At 41.1% G+C, this 19051-nt stretch overlaps 1 protein-coding gene across 4 annotated transcripts; it reads right to left on the bottom strand.

Moving 5' to 3' along the window:
* Window positions 1-387: 387 nt before the first annotated feature.
* On the bottom strand, window positions 388-18585 carry impdh1b (IMP (inosine 5'-monophosphate) dehydrogenase 1b). Of its 4 annotated transcripts, XM_059505318.1 has the most exons (17): window positions 14935-15221; window positions 14842-14872; window positions 13107-13205; window positions 12959-13033; window positions 6470-6518; window positions 4387-4488; window positions 4229-4303; window positions 3898-4104; window positions 3703-3790; window positions 3326-3525; window positions 2077-2167; window positions 1901-1996; window positions 1468-1611; window positions 1231-1375; window positions 864-1007; window positions 693-776; window positions 388-610 (listed from the first exon to the last, which is right to left on the bottom strand). In XM_059505318.1, exons 3-17 carry the CDS (start codon window positions 13202-13204, stop codon window positions 589-591), a joined length of 1620 nt encoding a protein of 539 aa, XP_059361301.1. In that variant the 5' UTR covers window position 13205; window positions 14842-14872; window positions 14935-15221; the 3' UTR covers window positions 388-588. The 4 variants fall into 4 exon arrangements, with proteins under 4 accessions (XP_059361301.1, XP_059361303.1, XP_059361300.1 ...); XM_059505320.1 differs by lacking the exons at window positions 14842-14872; window positions 14935-15221 and adding an exon at window positions 18371-18585; XM_059505317.1 differs by lacking the exon at window positions 14842-14872.
* Window positions 18586-19051: the final 466 nt, after the last annotated feature.

Genomic DNA, 19051 nt, shown 5'->3' with positions numbered 1-19051 from the left:
TGAATCGTACCCACAGTTACAGGACGCGGGATAGTGCACGTAGAGCAACCATTTCCACGGATAATACAATAGACATTTAACTATTATAAAATTGACATCAATTTTCTATGTGTCTCTGCCTTCTAAAATAACAAATATAATCTTGCCGCATCTTCAGTAGTTACAAATCTACTACAGAAAAGATTGCCTCGAGTATAGTTGGAGAACTTGGTTCGAAGGCATTCATCATTTTGCAGGTGGATATGGTGATATAGACACTGATGCCAACTAAAAAGACACTTGAAAACATCAACACGGTTGCAGAATCAGGTTTTTTGAGAGTATTCGCTGCAAATGCCACCCTGCATTTGCCAGTCTGCTCATAAACACAGATGCAAAAACACTCCCTTGAGTGCAACTGCCATGTTTTTTTGGGGTACTGAATTAGTTTGTGGTCCTGTTCTCAAACTCATTTAACACTTCTTTTCTCCATCTCTCACTGTGGTGGTCGTGATAGAGGAACGGTGAAGAGCGGAGAACGGGTGCTGGCAGAGAGGGGTAAGTTCTAGTGTTTGGTCGCTGCTTCTCTTCAGTGTTCTGGCTATTCCATTAGTAGAGACGTTTCTCGTAACTGTGGAAACAGCAGTTTGAGATAGTGATACCTATTAAAGCTTTGACATATTAAGGTAGTGTTGTGCCCTCTAGTGACTTACGAGTGAAGTCCATGAACGCCACCCTCCACCTGAGCAGACATGGTCCGCTTCTCAAACTTCAGCTCTCCAGAATACATCATGGACCTGAATGCGTACAGAAAAATGGTGTAGGAATTTTCATAATGCTTCAACACAAACTGAATGCATAATAAAACACTGACACATGCTTACCGAAGCACAGAGAGGCTTTTTGCACCAATGTCTTGGCAGCCGTGTTGGATTCCAGCTATGAGGTATGGGATAAATTTATGGATGGAGCCTTTGTCCTGCACCGAACCGGACACTCCCTGAGCCACCTTCACCTTATCACCCTCGCTGCCAACAGAGCCAATCAGCACAGAAAACAATGTCATGTAATGATAATATATCATTACATACCGCATATGGAGTCTAATACATACTATTTTTAAGAACAGCAGCCAGAATAAAGTATATGCAGCACACTGTTCAGTAATATAGTCTTTCATTTTGAACACAGCAATGGGCTTTCTATTTATCTCCAGTGAATAGTGTAGTATACAAACACACTACCACATACCTGAAGTATCGTTTCTGGCTGCTGGCGTTTTTCTCCATTGCATCTAGTGAGCCCATGCCTCTGTATTTCTTCAATCGCACCCCATCAGAAAAGAAATACTCGCCTGGAGCTTCTGTGGTGGCGGCCAGCAGAGATCCCATCATCACTGCAGACAGAATGCACTCGTTTCATGTAAACAAACACATTAATGCTATCATCAACATTTCTTCAATTAAAGTGAATTATAACAACAATTACCTGTCGATGCCCCCAGAGACAGTGCCTTCACCACATGGCCGACCGTCTGGATGCCCCCGTCTGCGATGACCGGCACCCCAAACCTCCGAGCGTACTCTGCCACCTTATACACGGAGGTGCCCTGAGGCCGCCCACACGCCATGACTGCAGGAATCAGAAATGGAAAAAAAAAGAAAGAAATAGTGCAACATAACAGTGAGTATATATATATATATATATAGTGTAGTGAAATACAGGGATGCACCACCTTTTGGCAAAATTCACCATTTAGTTAATTTGTATAGATATGATGAATGCTTGAAGTGTGACACTGTATTTTGACTTTAAATCCACATTTTAAAGATGATATTTTAACAATTATGCTCTCGGACCACCCTGAGGGTTTGGCGATATGGGAAATTATGGGTAGGTAAGTGTGAGACTGAGTCCCAACCTTCCTGTGTGATGCAGATAGAACCACAGCCCATTCCCACTCTCAAAGCATCCACCCCTGCATCAGTCAGGTTCTTCGCCTGAGCAGCTGTAACCACTACAGAGAGACAGAGACTGAGGTTAGAGAGAACAACTGTGAAGTATGTGGAAATGCCAGTATTTTGATCCCATATTTACCATTTCCTCCCACAACCTGCAGATCTGGGTACTTCTGCTTAATGTAATGGATCATATTTATCTGGTATACCGAATTGCCTTGTGACGAATCCTGAAAAACAAATAAACATCTCAATATTTGTGACTCTAGTGGGACTTCACACTCGATGGTGAAACTGATCTTGGAGATATGTTCTAGTGATGGGAAGTTCGGATCATTTTACCGACTCGTACTTTTGAGTCTCGTTCAGCAAAATGAACGAATCTTTTTTTAAGAGTAATTTCGTTCATTTTAGCAAAATGTAATTAAAATGTTACGTGTTATTCCCCAACACATCTAGTACTAACCTAAACGTTGATCACACTACAAACAATACAAAACTAAAATGCTATAAAGATACAGAAAAGGTTAATTAATTCTTTACCTGGGTCTTCAGTCTGTGATTAGCTCACCTAATCTCTTGTCTGTCTTCGTGTTCAAGTCATTCCTTAATCACGTGACAGACCCCTACGCTAAACTAATGCAGTCCGAGCCGGAAAGAGAATTGATTAGTTCATTAGTTTTTGACTGTCTATCATTAAATAAACACTAGGCTATATAATAATATAATAATCCAAGCCTACAATACAAAGTATTTATAACCTAGTTTGTTCATTTTTAATCCAATTTTGAGTTTGCTGTTATAATAATTGCTTTTCTTAGGGCATTCAAAGGACATAATGACATAAATTAAAAGCAAATAACATTTTGAATCCTAAAGTAACACTACAGTTCTACAGTCTAATGTGAAGGGTGAAGTCAAAAGACATAAATAATACAACAAGGTCATTTTTGAAGATTAGAATCCACTGTAAAAAAAAAAAAAAAAAAAACACCATCTCTTCATCAAAGTGATTTCGCCAAGCATAAGGGTCTGTCACTTGAGTAAGGAACGAGCCAAAATCCGATTGATCCGAACTATGAACTAATCAATTCTCGTTCCGGCTCAAGACTGCATTGACTGACACAGGTGAATTACTACTAGCGGAACAGAACCTATAGAATATTGTGCATGCGTGACTGAACGAATCATCCCCCGAGACGACTCGTTCTTTCCGAGTCACATTAAAGATTCGTTCAAAATGAACGAATCGTTCAAGAACAACACATCACTAATATGTTCCCTCAAGCATTAAATAAATCAACGGGCAGCACCGGTTTCATTTCAGTTTCCAAAACTAGTGACTGAAAGATGTTTGGTTCAGAAAAAGTGCAGTGGCTTTGACCTACCAGAACCACTACATCCACCCCAGACTGCGTGAGCAAGTCCAGGCGGTATTTGTCGTCATCACGGGTGCCGATGGCAGCGCCACACAGCAGCTGTTTGCGGGAGTCTTTGGAGGCCAGAGGATAGTCCCTGTTCTTCTTCAGGTCTGTGCGGGCTATTATGGCCACCAATTCATCCTTGTCATTTACAATGGGTAGTTTACCTGTTCAAGTAAATGAATATCACTTATTGAGACCTTTTAAAATTGTTAAACACTGTATTTTGTAGTGTTTCTTGAGGGTGGAAGGGGACCGGAGAGCTAAAAGTACAAATGAAATGAATTTGATATTCGGGCTGTGATGGTAAAATTGCACTGTATTCTATGTTGTGGTGTTCTCACCTTTTTTGCTGCGTTGCAGGATATCATTGGCCTCTTTTAGTGTGACACCAGCAGGAGCGACTACAAGATCCTCTCTTTTAGTCATGGCCTGGAAAATAATTACAGATGCACAGCCATGAGGGATGGATAGAGATGAGATATGATATATTGTGTGCTACTATATACTTAATACTCTATATACTGTGCAAGCCTTACCTCCTCAAGGGGTTTGTTATGATCTTTCTCAGACAGGAAATCAATGTCCCGTGATGTAACGATGCCGACTAGTTTGCTGCCCATCTTCCCCGTCTCAGTTATGGGGATTCCAGAGAACCCGTGTCGAACTTTTGCTTCAAGTACATCACCTACAGTGTGACGAGGACTCAGGACCACTGGATCAGTGATGAAACCCTGTTCAAACCTCTGCAGGCACAAACACAGAGACCTTGACATCAAATATTAACAGGTACAAGTGCGCACACACAAACACACACACACAGAAGACACTGACCTTACATTAAACATTTATGAAGGGTGACGCTCTTACCTTTACTTTGCGCACCTCGTTGGCCTGAAACTCTGGTGTGCAGTTATGATGAATGATGCCAATTCCTCCCATCAGCTGAGCAACAAGTCAGAAAATTCTAATTAATGATTGACAGATGTTCAGTTATAAACCATAAAAAGGATTTAAGAGGTACTCACTGCCATGGCAATGGCCATTGAGGATTCAGTAACAGTATCCATAGGAGAGGAGATGAGTGGGGTCTTCAGCGTGATCTTCTTGGTCAATGCTGAGGTCAGGTCCTACATAAAATAAATCACAGGTATGTAAAACATTTTTACTGTGAATAAAACCATTATAACCTCTTAAATTAAGGACGGAAGTGACTGTAATTTGACTATACAGTCCCATGTCTGGCCAATAGAGACAGTAGATAATCAACAACTGCTGTACATATCATATATATATATATATATATATATATATATATATATATATATATATATATATATATACACACACACACACACACGTGCTGGTCATATAATTAGAATATCATCAAAAAGTTGATTTATTTCACTAATTCCATTCAAAAAGTGAAATTTGTATATTATATTCATTCATTACACACAGAGTGATATATTTCAAATGTTTATGTCTTTTAATTTTGATGTTTATAACTGACAACTAAGAAAAATACCAAATTCAGTATTTTTATTTTTTTAAAGGGTTGTGGTAAGTAAGTTTTTTATTTTTTTAAGAAATGAACACCTTTATTCAGCAAGGATGCATTCAGTTGATCAAAAAGTAAAGACATTTCTAATGTTACAAAAAAACAATTCTCCCCATTTTAAATAAATGGTGTTCTTTTGAACTTTACATTCATTAAAGAATCACAGATTCCACAAAGATATTAAGCAGCACTGTTTACAACATTCATGATAAGTTTATGGAGCAGTAAATCAGCATTTTAGAATGATTTCTGAATGATCATGTGACACTGAAGACTGGAATAATGATGCTGAAAATTTAGTATGGCATCACAGGAATAAATTACAATTTAAAATTGATTAAAATAGAAAACAGCTATTTTAATTTAAAATACTATTTTACAATATTACTGTTTACTTTGTTTTGATTAAAAAAAAAAAAAAAAACATGCAGCCTTGGTAATCATAAAAGACTTCGTTCAGATACACTGAATCATACCGACCCCAAACTTTTAAATGATATACACTAAAATGTCAAAAAACAAAGAAATAATTCAAAGAATACCACATATACGCCTAAATGTGTGTAAAAGTGCATGAAAATAAAAACAGGTGGGTGGAAGTGGTTAAGATGGGTAGGCAGTGAAGGTCGTGACCTTCATTTGTACACCAGCTCTGAGAAGTGTTTCTCTAACACAGATAAGCTCGCAAGCATTCCCTTCACAGCCTTCACTTTGTCAATACCAACAGCCTAAGTTCCCAAAATACGGTTTTGCATTCACAGCGCTGGAGAAGAGTGGCCTCATGGGAAAACCACAGTGGGAAATTTCCCAAATCTATGTTTCAGTGAAGGCCAGATTGTGAAGTCAGACACAGACAATAAAGCTATTATTAAACCTGCTTATACAAACCCAAACAGGAGTTTCCGTTTCAATATCAGTCACACTTGCAGTTGTTTTGTGCTTTGATCTCATTTAATTCACTATTGTACTCAATACGGAGATCTTTAAAACCCTATATTGCCCGCAGAAGGCAAAAAAAAAAAAAAAAATAGCAGATTGCTCAATGTTCATTAACTGTTAATGTGTGCAAGTGGATTATTGCACTGTTTGCAAAATAGAACACAATTCAAATTAAGGGTGAAAAAGCTGCTGATTCACGAGTGATTTGATGCAAATTTAAAACCGCTAAATCAAGCATTACAGAAATCAAATAAGGCGACATAAGTGAAGTTCTACTTACATGCAAAATGTGTGACGCTGAACAATAGGGGTTTTTTTGTAATAAAAAAAAAGTCAAATGTTTACCACAATGAAATTCATAATTTAACAGACCGTCAAAATTATGCCATTGTTTTATTGTATAAGCAAAACCTAGAGAATATGTGTTGTGATGATGAAGAAAAGGAAAAAGCAATAAAACCAATGAGCAATGAAACAAAGGAGACAGCCATTTAGCTAAAAATAGTGAGTGCGGAGAAAACACAGACAGGCTGTTTAAACGAACACGTCATTATAAAAAACAAACTGAGTGAGCGAATGAAAGTGTGGAGGACTCAGGCCAAACGACTCACCACTTCATCCGAGGTGAAGTCGATGAAGCCAGGCAAGATCAGGAAGTCACTGCAATTGAGACACAGAGAGAGAAAACAATTAGTCACCAAGAATCAAATCAATTACATTCTCCTTTAAGAGAAACACAGTCAATTTTAAACGTATACTACCGTTCAAAAGTTTGATGTCTGAAATTTTTAATTAATGTTACCATTTTACAATGTCATTTTTTTCCTGTGAAGGAAAAGCTGGATGTTCAGCGGCCATCATTCCAGTATTCAGTGTCACATGATCCTTCGGAAATCTTTCTAATGATAATTTGGTCCTCAAGAAACAACAACAGAGGAGGATGCTCCTGTGGTAGTTATGCTTAAGATAAACATTCAAGCGTAATGAAAACCTGATGCTGACTGCTGGATTTATTACACCTTAAATCATGACAAGCTCTAAATTAAGTGTGGTTTTTGAAGTGAGCTTGAGGAACGTCTGAGGCCCAGGCACATTCTCACGTCCTCATTTACATTACATGAAACAAACCTTCACCGGCCTACTGAAATCCACCGATTCATGCTATATAAATCCAGCTGATCTCAGTGACTGCATGACATAAATACTAACAAGAACAAGAGATAAAAAGCTCCTCATACAGACGAAAAGGTAAATGCTTAGCAGGTGAGTGCCAAAACCCAGTGGTGAGAGAAAAACAAATAAGATGAATCTTGAAAAGTTCATGTATACGTAAAAATAAAGAGAGAGACGGAGGCAACTTAAAGGACGTAAACATATTTTCTCCTCTTGTGGTGGGCTAAAAAAAGAGTCTGTGTCAGCTGGTACAGGGCAGGGTTCCTCTGCGCCCACATGAGCTGACCACACACCTCTAAACATCAACAACACTGGATGTCAACATCAGGAAAAGCCTAAATAAACGAGGCCATGAAGGCAGACAGTTGTCCTAATTAAATGTGCTAGAGTCTGGATTTTTAGTTGGACAAATCCAAGAATTGTTTAGACTGCCAGGAATATCGCAGGGAAACTATATTTGTTACAGCATGTCCTATGTCCTAGAAGTGAAGTAGCATCAAGAGATAAACGCTCTTATCCACGTTAATCTGATTATTTGTCCCAACAAGCCATAATGAATGGACATTTTTTTCCAGTAATTTAGTTTCTATTTGTTGTATAGTGCCGGGTAACTCCGGCCAGTGAATGCAATGGCCCCGCCCACAATGAAATTCGATTGGTTCAGATTCCTGCTCTGTATAACTTTATATTAACCATCAGATATGTTCCGAATGATTGTGATTGAGTAGGTCATGTTGCTTTGCTACTTTGTGTTCTGTTTACAGACCTAAATGTCTTCAATGTATATATTAGCATCTACAATAATCAGTTAGTAAACTCACAGCAGACTTTGCTGACTTTCAGCTCTTCGGTCTCTCTGGTGGAACAACAAGTCTCAGTTTTAGATGACTCAGACTGTAAACTTCACTTGACTCAAAGACAGTACAGACTGAAAGCCAGACTAGCTCCAAATATGCAGACGGACACTGTGCCAAATATCGCCACAGGCACGCTGACTACAGCTTTATACCAACCAGCTCTGAACAAATCCTGGTAACACAGTTATCCACTAAAACCTACATTTACAAATGGCATTTTTTATTGAGTTTTTATACTGTCTCCCAATTTGTTCAGCTATACGGCTGCAATGGGCAGCTGCTCTGACTGAAGCGGGTGCATTATCCAGTTGTGGTTTCAATATGAGCGCAGTATCTCCTTATCTATACTGTCAAGAGAAATGACATCTGACTAATCCACTGCATAACTCATGTTTCTTTTAATTCAATAACGTTAGTCAAGCCTTTCTGCCTAACTCCTCTTAGATTCATTCATTTTAGAAAAGGATCGTGCTACAGGGTAACACTCAACATACAAACATTTTCTTTCACGGACTAAAAAAAGCCTGTAAGAGTTTAAGTTCTGCTATTTAATTTCAATTGATTGTATTCCTGAGTGGATGGAAATGGGTGGACATCTGAGGTTTTTGCCTTGCAAAATACATTTCAAGGAAACCGAACATGTATTTAAAACAACAGTTTTATTACCACACTCCTCGAGAGAGGATGGACTCTTCACCACTCTGGAGTTGCCCATGGTGAGAGGCGGCGGGCTGGTGTGGATTTGCTTATAGCCCCCCAGCTCAGCTGCCATGTTTTGGAGTTTACCCCGGTGAACGAGAGGGTCGCTTCCCTGCGCCTTCGGGTCGGGGATAGGGTTCTCACTGTCGTTTGTGCCTATGGGCCGAACGGCAGTGCAGAGTACCCAGCCTTCTTGGAGTCTCTGGGAGGGGTGCTGGAAAGTGCTCCGACTGGGGACTCCGTCGTTTTACTGGGGGACTTCAACGCCCACGTGGGCAACGAAAGTGACACCTGGAGGGGCGTGATTGGGAGGAACGGCCCCCCTGATCTGAACCCGAGCGGTGTTCAGTTATTGGACTTCTGTGCTAGTTACAGCTTGTCCATAACAAACACCATGTTCAAGCATAAGGGTGTCCATCAGTACACGTGGCACCAGGACACCCTAGGCCGTAGGTCGATGATCGACTTTGTGGTAGTTTCATCCGACCTCCGGCCGTATGTCTTGGACACTCAGGTGAAGAGAGGGGCGGAGCTGTCAACCGATCACCACCTGGTGGTGAGTTGGATCCGATGGCGGGGGAGGAAGCTGGACAGACTCGGCAGACCCAAACGTACTGTGAGGGTCTGCTGGGAACGTTTGGCCGAGTCTCCTGTCAGAGAGATCTTCAACTCCCACCTCCGGCAGAGCTTCGACCGGATCCCGAGGGAGGCTGGAGATATTGAGTCCGAGTGGACCATGTTCTCCACCTCCATTGTCGAAGCGGCCGCTCGGAGCTGTGGCCGTAAGGTTTCCGGTGCCTGTCGAGGCGGCAATCCCCGAACCCGGTGGTGGACACCGGAAGTAAGGGATGCCGTCAAGCTGAAGAAGGAGTCCTATCGGGCCTGGTTGGCTTGTGGGACTCCTGAGGCAGCTGACAGGTACCGGCAGGCCAAGCGGACTACAGCCCGGGTGGTTGTGGAGGCAAAAACTCGGGCCTGGGAGGAGTTCGGTGAGGCCATGGAGAAGAACTATCGGTCGGCCTCGAAGAGATTCTGGCAAACCGTCCAGCGCCTCAGGAGAGGGAAGCAGTGCCCTACCAACGCTGTTTACAGTAGAGGTGGGGAGCTGTTGACCTCAACTGGGGATGTCGTTAGACGGTGGAAGGAATACTTTGAGGATCTCCTCAATCCCGCTGTCACGTCTTCCATTGAGGAAGCAGAGGCTGAGGGCTCAGATGTGGACTCGTCCATCACCAAAGCTGAAGTCACCGAGGTAGTCAAGAAACTCCTCGGTGGCAAGGCACCGGGGGTGGATGAGATCCGCCCTGAGTACGTCAAGTCTCTGGATGTTGTGGGGCTGTCTTGGCTGACACGCCTCTGCAGCATCGCGTGGCAGTCGGGGACGGTACCTCTGGGATGGCAGACCGGGGTGGTGGTCCCTCTTTTTAAGAAGGGGGACCGGAGGGTGTGTTCCAACTACAGGGGGATCACACTTCTCAGCCTCCCTGGGAAAGTCTATGCCAGGGTACTGGAGAGGAGAATCCGGCCGATAGTAGAACCTCGGATTAAGGAGGAACAGTGTGGTTTTCGTCCAGGCCGTGGAACACTGGACCAGCTCTATACCCTCTACAGGGTGCTGGAGGGTTCATGGGAGTTTGCCCAACCAGTCCACATGTGCTTTGTGGATTTGGAGAAGGCATTCGACTGTGTCCCTCGCGGCGGCCTGTGGAGGGTGCTCCGGGAGTATGGGGTCCGGGGCCCTTTGCTAAGGGCTATCCTGTCCCTGTACGACCGGAGCAGGAGCTTGGTTCGTATTGCCAGCAGTAAGTCAGACTTGTTCCCGGTGCGTGTTGGACTCCGGCAGGGCTGCCCTTTGTCGCTGGTTCTGTTCATGATTTTTATGGACAGAATTTCTAGGCGCAGCCAAGGGCCGGAGGGGGTCAGGTTTGGTGACAACACGATTTCGTCTCTGCTCTTTGCGGATGATGTTGTCGTGTTGGCCTCATCAAGCCAGGACCTTCAGCATGCACTGGGACGGTTTGCAGCCGAGTGTGAAGCGGCTGGGATGAGAATCAGCACCTCCAAATCCGAGGCCATGGTCCTCAGTCGGAAAAGGGTGGCTTGCCCACTTCAGGTTGGTGGAGAGTTCCTGCCTCAAGTGGAGGAGTTTAAGTATCTTGGGGTCTTGTTCACGAGTGAGGGAAGGATGGAACGGGAGATTGACAGACGGATCGGTGCAGCTTCTGCAGTAATGCGGTCGATGTACCGGTCTGTCGTGGTGAAGAAAGAGCTGAGCCGCAAGGCGAAGCTCTCGATTTACCGGTCAATCTACGTTCCTACTCTCACCTATGGTCATGAGCTTTGGGTCATGACCGAAAGGACAAGATCACGGATACAGGCGGCCGAAATGAGCTTTCTCCGCAGGGTGGCTGGGCGTTCCCTTAGAGATAGGGTGAGAAGCTCAGTCACCCGGGAGGAACTCAGAGTAGAGCCGCTGCTCCTCCACATCGAGAAGGGTCAGCTGAGGTGGCTCGGGCATCTGTTCCGGATGCCTCCTGGACGCCTTCCCGGGAAGGTGTTCCGGGCGCGCCCCACTGGGAGGAGACCCCGGGGAAGACCTAGGACATGCTGGAGAGACTATGTCTCCTGGCTGGCCTGGGAACGCCTCGGTGTCCCCCCAGAAGAGCTGGAGGAAGTGTCTAGGGAGAGGGAAGTCTGGGGTTCTCTGCTCAGACTGCTGCCCCCGCGACCCGGCCCCGGATAAGCGGAAGAAGATGGATGGATGGAGTTTTATTTGTAATTTATATAGACCGAATGATAAAGAATTCTAAGAACAACATGAATTACTGAGATTTTATTTAAATGAAAAATAAAGTCTGTTATTATTTACTTTCCCTTATGTTGTTCCCAACCTGAATGACGGACTTCTGTAATGTATAAGAATATATTTAGATAGATGTCTCAAGTGTTCTTGATCCATACAATGCATGTCAGTTATAAACTGTATCAAAATTCTTCAAAATATCATCTTTTGTCTTCTACTTAAGACAGAAACTCATATACAGGTTTTGAATGACGTTAGGATGAGTAAATGATCGCAGAATTTAAATTTTTGAGTAAACTTACCCTGTAACAAAAGCCCAAAATCCCTAATAAAAGTGTGAAATAAATTAAATCTGATATACATCGAAATAGTGCATGTTGCAACATTGTAATGTATTTTGATTAAATAAATTAATTCCAGATCATGTGCATTTTATAGCAGTAAAAATAGAAGGAAAGAAAGAAAAAAGAAACACTGATAAAGCCTCGACGTCATCTTATGTTATAGATGGTGGAATTCCTTCTAATATTTCTGGAAACATAGAAGTATCTCTGATAAAATAATTTTTCAAAAGACCTACAACAAGCCTGCAGAGTAACACAGGGATGAGACATCTCACATCAGTACAACAGAGGTCTGAGCCTCATGTGTCACATGACATACAAAGAAAAAAACTGTTCAAACTCACTCATGCATATATTACACAAATCAATTCACCACATGCGCACCGTGTCAGATTTATGGGGGATTACAGACGTAACTGTTTTCTCTATCCCTGTCTGTGTGTGTGTATGTGCATGTGTAGAAGTGCTCCCACCTCACATGATGCCAGCGTGAGGATAGTCATGCGGCCCACAATGCATCCCTACATGCTTTTCATTACAGATAAGACCGTTATTCAGCTGGACCTTTCACCTTGTAATCTCAATCTTAAAGGCAAGACTATTCGTGAACTCCCATGTCCTAATGTCACCCCTTAGCCATTGCAATGCATTATGGGTACAAAAAAAATTATATATATATTTGCATGACTCGCTTGTTTTTCCACATTTAACTGTAAACATTTACTCTCCCTCACATCGTTCCAAACCTGTATGATGTTTTTAAGTAAACAAGATATTTTTTTATTTTTTTGTTGGTTTTTTAGGCTGTTAAGTGAAAGGCAATGTTGTTCTAAATCCCAATGTTCATCAAAAAAATCTTCTGCTGTGTTCCAAAGAAGAAAGTAAGCCATACAGGTTTAGAATGACATGAGGGAGAGTAAATGACGACAATTTGAATTTTTACTGAACTATCCCTTTAAGAAACCCCTTTGATTTGAGCTTGTATAAATCCATCATGCAAATTAAATAAATATACCCTGGCCTAACCAGGCTAATTTAACATATGGCAAAGATTACAGTTAAAATAATGCAGTTGCACCAGCAGTTGAAAGCAGAATCTTTTGTTTGTCTCTCAACAGCAAGGACCCTAAATAGTCCATCCAGACTGTATACAGCTGCAACGTTTGCGCGCCTTATTGAGCTCACTAGAAGACGATGACTTAAATAAAGGGCCATATTACTCACTTGTAAGTCATACCGTCCCCCATAGAGCAAAGCTCTTCTGCCGTGAGTCCGTCTCGGACTGACTGCTGTTCTGATCTGTAATGTGGATGCCCATTACATATACACAGAGTATCACTGTAGGGAGAGGAACCCAATGAAAAGTACTCACTTGTAGGTGAGACCATCTCCAACTGAAAAAAGCTGCTGGGCAGACAGTCCGTCATCAGGGATATAGCCTGTTCCTCCACTTATCAGATAGTCTGCCATACTGGAAAGAGAAATGCACAAACACAAGCTGTAAATAGCAGCGTTCTCGTCATAGCTAATCTGCCACTTTGCTTTCGAGCAAAGTCCAACTATCTCTGTATTTATATTGAAATTCTGTTTATAGAGTAAACAGTCGTTTAAATTTAGCATCTTTTCTGAACTTCCACTTCAATTAAAAATCCCATTCATTTTCTCCATAGGGAAAATTACTAAATTACTAAAAACAGACCTAGTGAGATGTGGAAAGTTATTAATCAATGGTATTTGCTTTTGTTGAAGCCGTCAGTTTGCACTATTTCAAGGATTTTTTGTTGTTGTTGTTGTTTTTATCAGCGATGTTTTTAGGTGTGTAGTTGTAGTTTTTTTCTTTTGTTTGTTTGGGTTTTTTTTACCAGGAAAAACTACATTACCCATGATTCTACAAAGAAGGCTCCACCAATCAGATAATCAAAACAAGCAATAGTAGTAGTAGATGTCAACTAATATAAATAATGATAACCTGAGAGCAGGAAGGGCAACACCAAATAAAACGTATTTCACACAGTATTAACTCTTAATAAAATAAATAAATAAATAAATAAAAACATCCATTGACCAAGCAAATGGTGTCCAATCATACCACTGGAGGGCCACCTTCCTTCAGAGTTCAGCTCCAACCATAAACAAACACACCTGAACTGCCTAATCAATCAAGATGTTTAAAACTACTACAAACCTCCAGAGAAATGTTTTGGAGATGACCTCTTCAGGAAGGTGGCCCTAAGGAAGCACATCTGGAAATCCTAGACTTTTACTGGTAGATTTTTGGAACGGTTTTTAATACCTTAGACTATTTTAAAATATATTATTAATTAGATTTTAAAATATTAATAGATGTCTGCTTACATATGGCCAAAATGGCTGATATTTGAAATTTTATTTTACTCTGTACTAGTGGTAACGCCACTGTTTTTATTGACTCCGGCTGAGGACGATAATCTCAGTGACCGAGTATCAGTTGATATGCAAATGTTTTTAATCTACTCAACGCGGATGGTATAAACCACGCGCCATGATTGTTGTCTTAATATGGACAAATATCGGTCGATTTGTCGGTCTCTAAATATTAATGTCAATCTCAACTTCAAGTTCACTTTAAATCTTAGCACTTTTATTTTTCTGTTTTGGAGGTAATAGCAATACTATTTAATTTTAGTAATTAAAAAAAGAAAAAAGAAAGAGATTCAGAAGGCTGCGTCAACAGGAAGCCAGATTCAGTCTGTGTTAAACCACATGTCGCGAGGCGTGGAGCGTCAACAATGCAAGGCGTTTAGGTTTCACGATGTAAACCCAGTCAATTGATAACTAAAATGTACTCACTACAATCCTGGTGCGGCAATAATGTAAAGATCACAGCGCCGTGCCCTACATCTGCACGCGCGATATAAAAATAAATGAACCGATGTTGACACCTGCCCACCCACAGACAGGCGTAAACAGACGGACATATTGCATTTGTAAATTCATGTTTCCCTTTAGATGCAGTAATCAACAGCCTCGCACTACTGGCCCGGTGACCTACATTAACGGAGTTGCATTAATAAATAGAAGTCAGGGAAACCTAGAGTCTCTATCGAAAATCAAAAGCAAACACGTACCTGGTAATGATTGTCTTTGTTAGAGCTCCTCCTGCAACACATTACTAAAATAAGCACATTTAACATGATGCCCGAATAAATTTAAATTCAAACCTTTTCTGTAGGTGAGCACGCGTGTATCTGGAGCTGATGCGCGTCAGATGGGAAAATGAAAAGGGCTTTCTGTAGGAGAATGTGCTATCGAAAACGGGTTAATACAGACTATTGTCCCAGTGTTCGGGTCCTTCAGAGGATCTCGTAGAATTCGTTTTTTTAGTGATGAGTCTGGCTTTATATATAAAGCGAGGCAGGCTCAGAGAGAGCGCCGCGTCATATCCTCAACAGCTCCACATCCACGTGGTGACGGCATGGTTAACTCTTTCATTACCGCCACATCAGTCTATATATTCATGCTCTATAATTATTCATCATGTAAATATCTTGGCCAGTGTCAAATAAGGATGCCAAAGACGTTAAAAAGGGTGCAACCTTTTGATATGGTTTGAAATGCATAGGCTATGCATTTCAGCAGGATTTGGCACCTACCCACTCTGCTCAAAAAAGCACCAAAAGTTGGTTAAATGACCATGGTGTTGGTGTGCTTGACTGGCCAGCAAACTCACCAGACCTGAACCCCAAAGAGAATCTATGGGCTATTGTCAATAGGAAAAAGAGAAACGAGACTGAAAAACGCAGATGAGCTGAAGACCACTGTCAAAGAAACCTGGGCTTCCATAACACCTCAAACTGTGCCACAAACTGATCACCTTCATGCCACGCCGAATAGAGGCAGTAATTAAAGCAAAAGGAGCCCCTACCAAATATTGAGTACTTGTACAGTAAATGAACATACTTTCCAGAAGGCCAACAATTCACTAACATTTTTAATAAAATTTTTTTAATAGGTCTTATGAATTATTCTAATTTTGTCAAGATGAAGTGTTTTTTGTTTTGTTTTGTTTTTTGTTAAACGTGAGCCAAAATCATCAAAATTAAAAGAATGAAAGACTTGAACTACTTCAGTCTGTGTGCATTGAATTTAATACACGAGTTTCACAATTTGAGTTGAATTACTGAAAGAAATGAACTTTTCCACGACATTGTAATTTATTGAGATGCACCTGTATCAAGTATTTTAGTGAGTAACTAAACTCTAAACATTGTGCTTGGTGTGGCTGGCAGTCCGCTGTCAGGAACCATTGATTTATGGCAGATTTATGTGTTTTCCAAGCTCCTGGAATTTTAATCTTTTTTTTTTTTTTTTTTTTTCATCTGTTCACAGGACATTATTCTTTGACATGATTGACTTTATGAAGTGATGTGGAACACGTTCAGTTTGGAGCTGAAAATGAACAGTCGGGATCTCAGCCATTTGAGCATTTTATTTGTGATAAACGTCCCTAAAATGAGAGTCGTAGGAAACGTGTTAAACCTGCAGCTTAAAAGTAGTTGGTTGGACCGAAGCGGCAACTAAATATTCAGGATCAAAGCAATTGGAGTAATTAATAAAACATCCTTAAAGCCAAGTGGCACGTGTTATGAGTGCTTGAAGTAACCCCCCCCCCCCCCCCCACACACACAAAAAAAAAAGAAACATTAAATACATTTATAATTCCCAATGTAGTGTAATCTATATAATGTCGAAAGAAAACCGTTCAGAGCATTTAGGGAGACGCTAAAAGATCATTAAAGTTAAATCTGCTGCCTTAACCAGACTGTAGCCTACATGCTACTATACGGATCCATTCAGAATAACTAAACCACTGACCAGCACATTAACTAAAACTCCTTCAATCGGCATTCATTATAAAACACCCAGACACAGATTCAGAACCAGCAACATGTCAGATGCAAGGAAAAAGTGTCAGTACGCTAAAGGTGACGTGACCTGTGAGTGCCAGCTCTGCCAGCCAGCTGAAGACTGAACTCCCACTCGGTCTAAACAGGGGTCCTTTTGTCACTTGTCAATGTTGGTTAGGCCACACTGACAACAAAAGCTATCCAATTACAACTACATTATTTTTGTAAGAATATAAGAACTTATATTAAGAATTTCAACATTTTAATGGGACTTTTCTTTAGTATAATGTTAGACCTCATTTTTACTTAAAGCATAAAAATCAAAACATCATATTCAGAAATTTAAAACCTATTTATCATACATTTGTATTCAAGTCATTGTTACATTACATTTTAATGTATTTAACGAGCACAATAAATATAAATTTTTGGATGATATTCTCTCTAAAATCTTTTCTCCTGAGAAGTCCTGAGTAAATGCAAAAAGAAGCGAATGACCTGATTCCCTAATGTTATAACTAGAGACCGGACACGTGGTGGCTCTGGTAATTGTCTAGCACCACTGCTAGATTTAAAAGTCAGCCACAACCAATTACCTGATGCCAATTGCTGAAGGATGATCATGCTTAGGCAAATTTAAAATCCTCTCCATTGACTGCCCAGCAATTTGCCCAGGCGAAAGCCCAAACTAATTTTAACTAATTTTTTTGAGGAAAAAAAGGTTGTGATACGGTGTGAGTAGCATCTTCGGCCATCCATTGAAAGTTCTTGCAATATCTACCATGTTAATAATATCCTCTATCCATGTTCTCTTCCATTTGTTTAAATGTTGCAATGTAGCTCCTTTTAAAAACAGAACAATTATAGCACTATAATGGGACTTGTGATCAAGTCTGGTGTGTTTTGCTTTGCATTCCAGTAATTAACATGGGTAGCTAACCATAAAAAAACAAAATTTGTTCTACAAATTTGTTGGCATGCCTTTCAACAACTCAGATTATGATCTTTTTTTTATTAAAGCAACCAAAGGCCTAATCTTTTACTTTAAGTCTGACACCAGGCAAAATTGTCAGAGGCAATGCTAATGTGAACACTTATCCCATGATCATCCAGGGAGCTTTTGGACCAGTGGGATGAGATGGGAAATGCATGTGGGTTTGTAGCATTTATTTAAACGTGTGTGTGTGTGTGTGTGTGTGTGTGTGTGTGTGTGTGTGTGTGTGTGTAAAGGAAATACATATAATAACCATGGCTCTATTTGCAAAGAATTGTAGCATGTGTGTGTCAGAGGCAGTAGCCATTAAAAGCCTTGATCCTTGTCTCCTCCCATCACAACAGAGAGGTGAAGCAGTTATACTGTATGTACCTCACCATATGTGGGACAGAATATCCTTCTGCACCAGCAGCTATTTCATTAATTCTGACCCATTTGTACTTTGCCAGGACTTCACACTCCATTGCAGCTGGAGAAGACCTAATCTGCTATGCCCAGAATAGCTCTTTTAAATGTCAACTTTTGTTGACCCTGCATCAGATTTTAAGCCCTTCAATTATACAAGCATATTTTAACCCCTAATCTTGATGGTCTGGAAGATTAGAGATAAGAACATTTAATTATAGAATGACAAGAAGGGATTTATTTTTCAAGTTGTTTGCATTTAAAAAAAAAAAAGAAACAGGCTAAAATGTTGCACAAATCTGGTTAACGAGACCCAATAACATTTCCATGACTTTGTGAACTTCGACTTACCTGTCTGGAAAACCTGCTAGTAAGCGTGTTGCGGTGTAGCGCTGGGCTGCAGACTCGTGTCCGCACACATGAGGAACCCCTGGGAAGCCACTGGGAGAACATTCTGTGTTGTTCTCATGGTTCAGCTCCTGTTCTTGGAAGTTTTCTGGAACCTCTCCCATCTCCGTCCTGTTAAAGGATAAAGTCTGTGCACTTTTCATTTCCAAAACAGATCCAACCAGTTCAAGCCAGTCCTTGTGGCTGAGTCTTTTGAAAATTCAAATGATGGTCTCTGAATCCTTTCCAAAACAATTATGGAACCAAGATTCAGATTCAAGAATGGAATGAAAATTATATAACTACTAAAGTGATCTATCTCGCTTTAAATCCAGAGTTAAAAGCAGTCTAATTTCTCCAGGATCCAGTGGTTGTTTGTGTTTGTCAAGGTGAGCGGTCAGTTTTGCTTTGACAGAGCTCATAGCGAGGGCAAGCGAGTTCCCAGGAACTGTGGATCCATGTTCTATGCACCTGCTCACATGGAGACCAGGATGTCACCGTGGAGATATTCCCACCTTTGAATCCCACTGGCCACTGTGTGTGCAAGCGCTGGTATAATAGGACGACCGAGAATGAGGGATTGACAAACTAGAGATAGTAAGAGGATGTTCACGCCTGAGGGAGGTACATACTGGGACAGTGAGG

The sequence above is a fragment of the Carassius carassius genome, chromosome 22 (genome assembly GCF_963082965.1).
Source record: "Carassius carassius chromosome 22, fCarCar2.1, whole genome shotgun sequence".
NCBI classification, from domain to species: domain Eukaryota; kingdom Metazoa; phylum Chordata; class Actinopteri; order Cypriniformes; family Cyprinidae; genus Carassius; species Carassius carassius.
Note: the sequence above shows the minus strand (reverse complement) of the source record. Positions and strands in the feature narration are given on the sequence as shown.

Excerpts from the sequence above, each read along its gene's own strand:
- impdh1b (XM_059505320.1), bottom strand. The coding sequence starts at position 18,570 with ATGAAAAGTGCACAGACTTTATCCTTTAACAGGACGGAGATGGGAGAG. Across the intron at positions 3,791-3,897 it reads ATAACAAACCCCTTGAGGAG|GCCATGACTAAAAGAGAGGA; the intron begins GTAAGGCTTGCA and ends ATTATTTTCCAG. Across the intron at positions 611-692 it reads GGCGTTCATGGACTTCACTC|TTACGAGAAACGTCTCTACT; the intron begins GTAAGTCACTAG and ends CTGTTTCCACAG.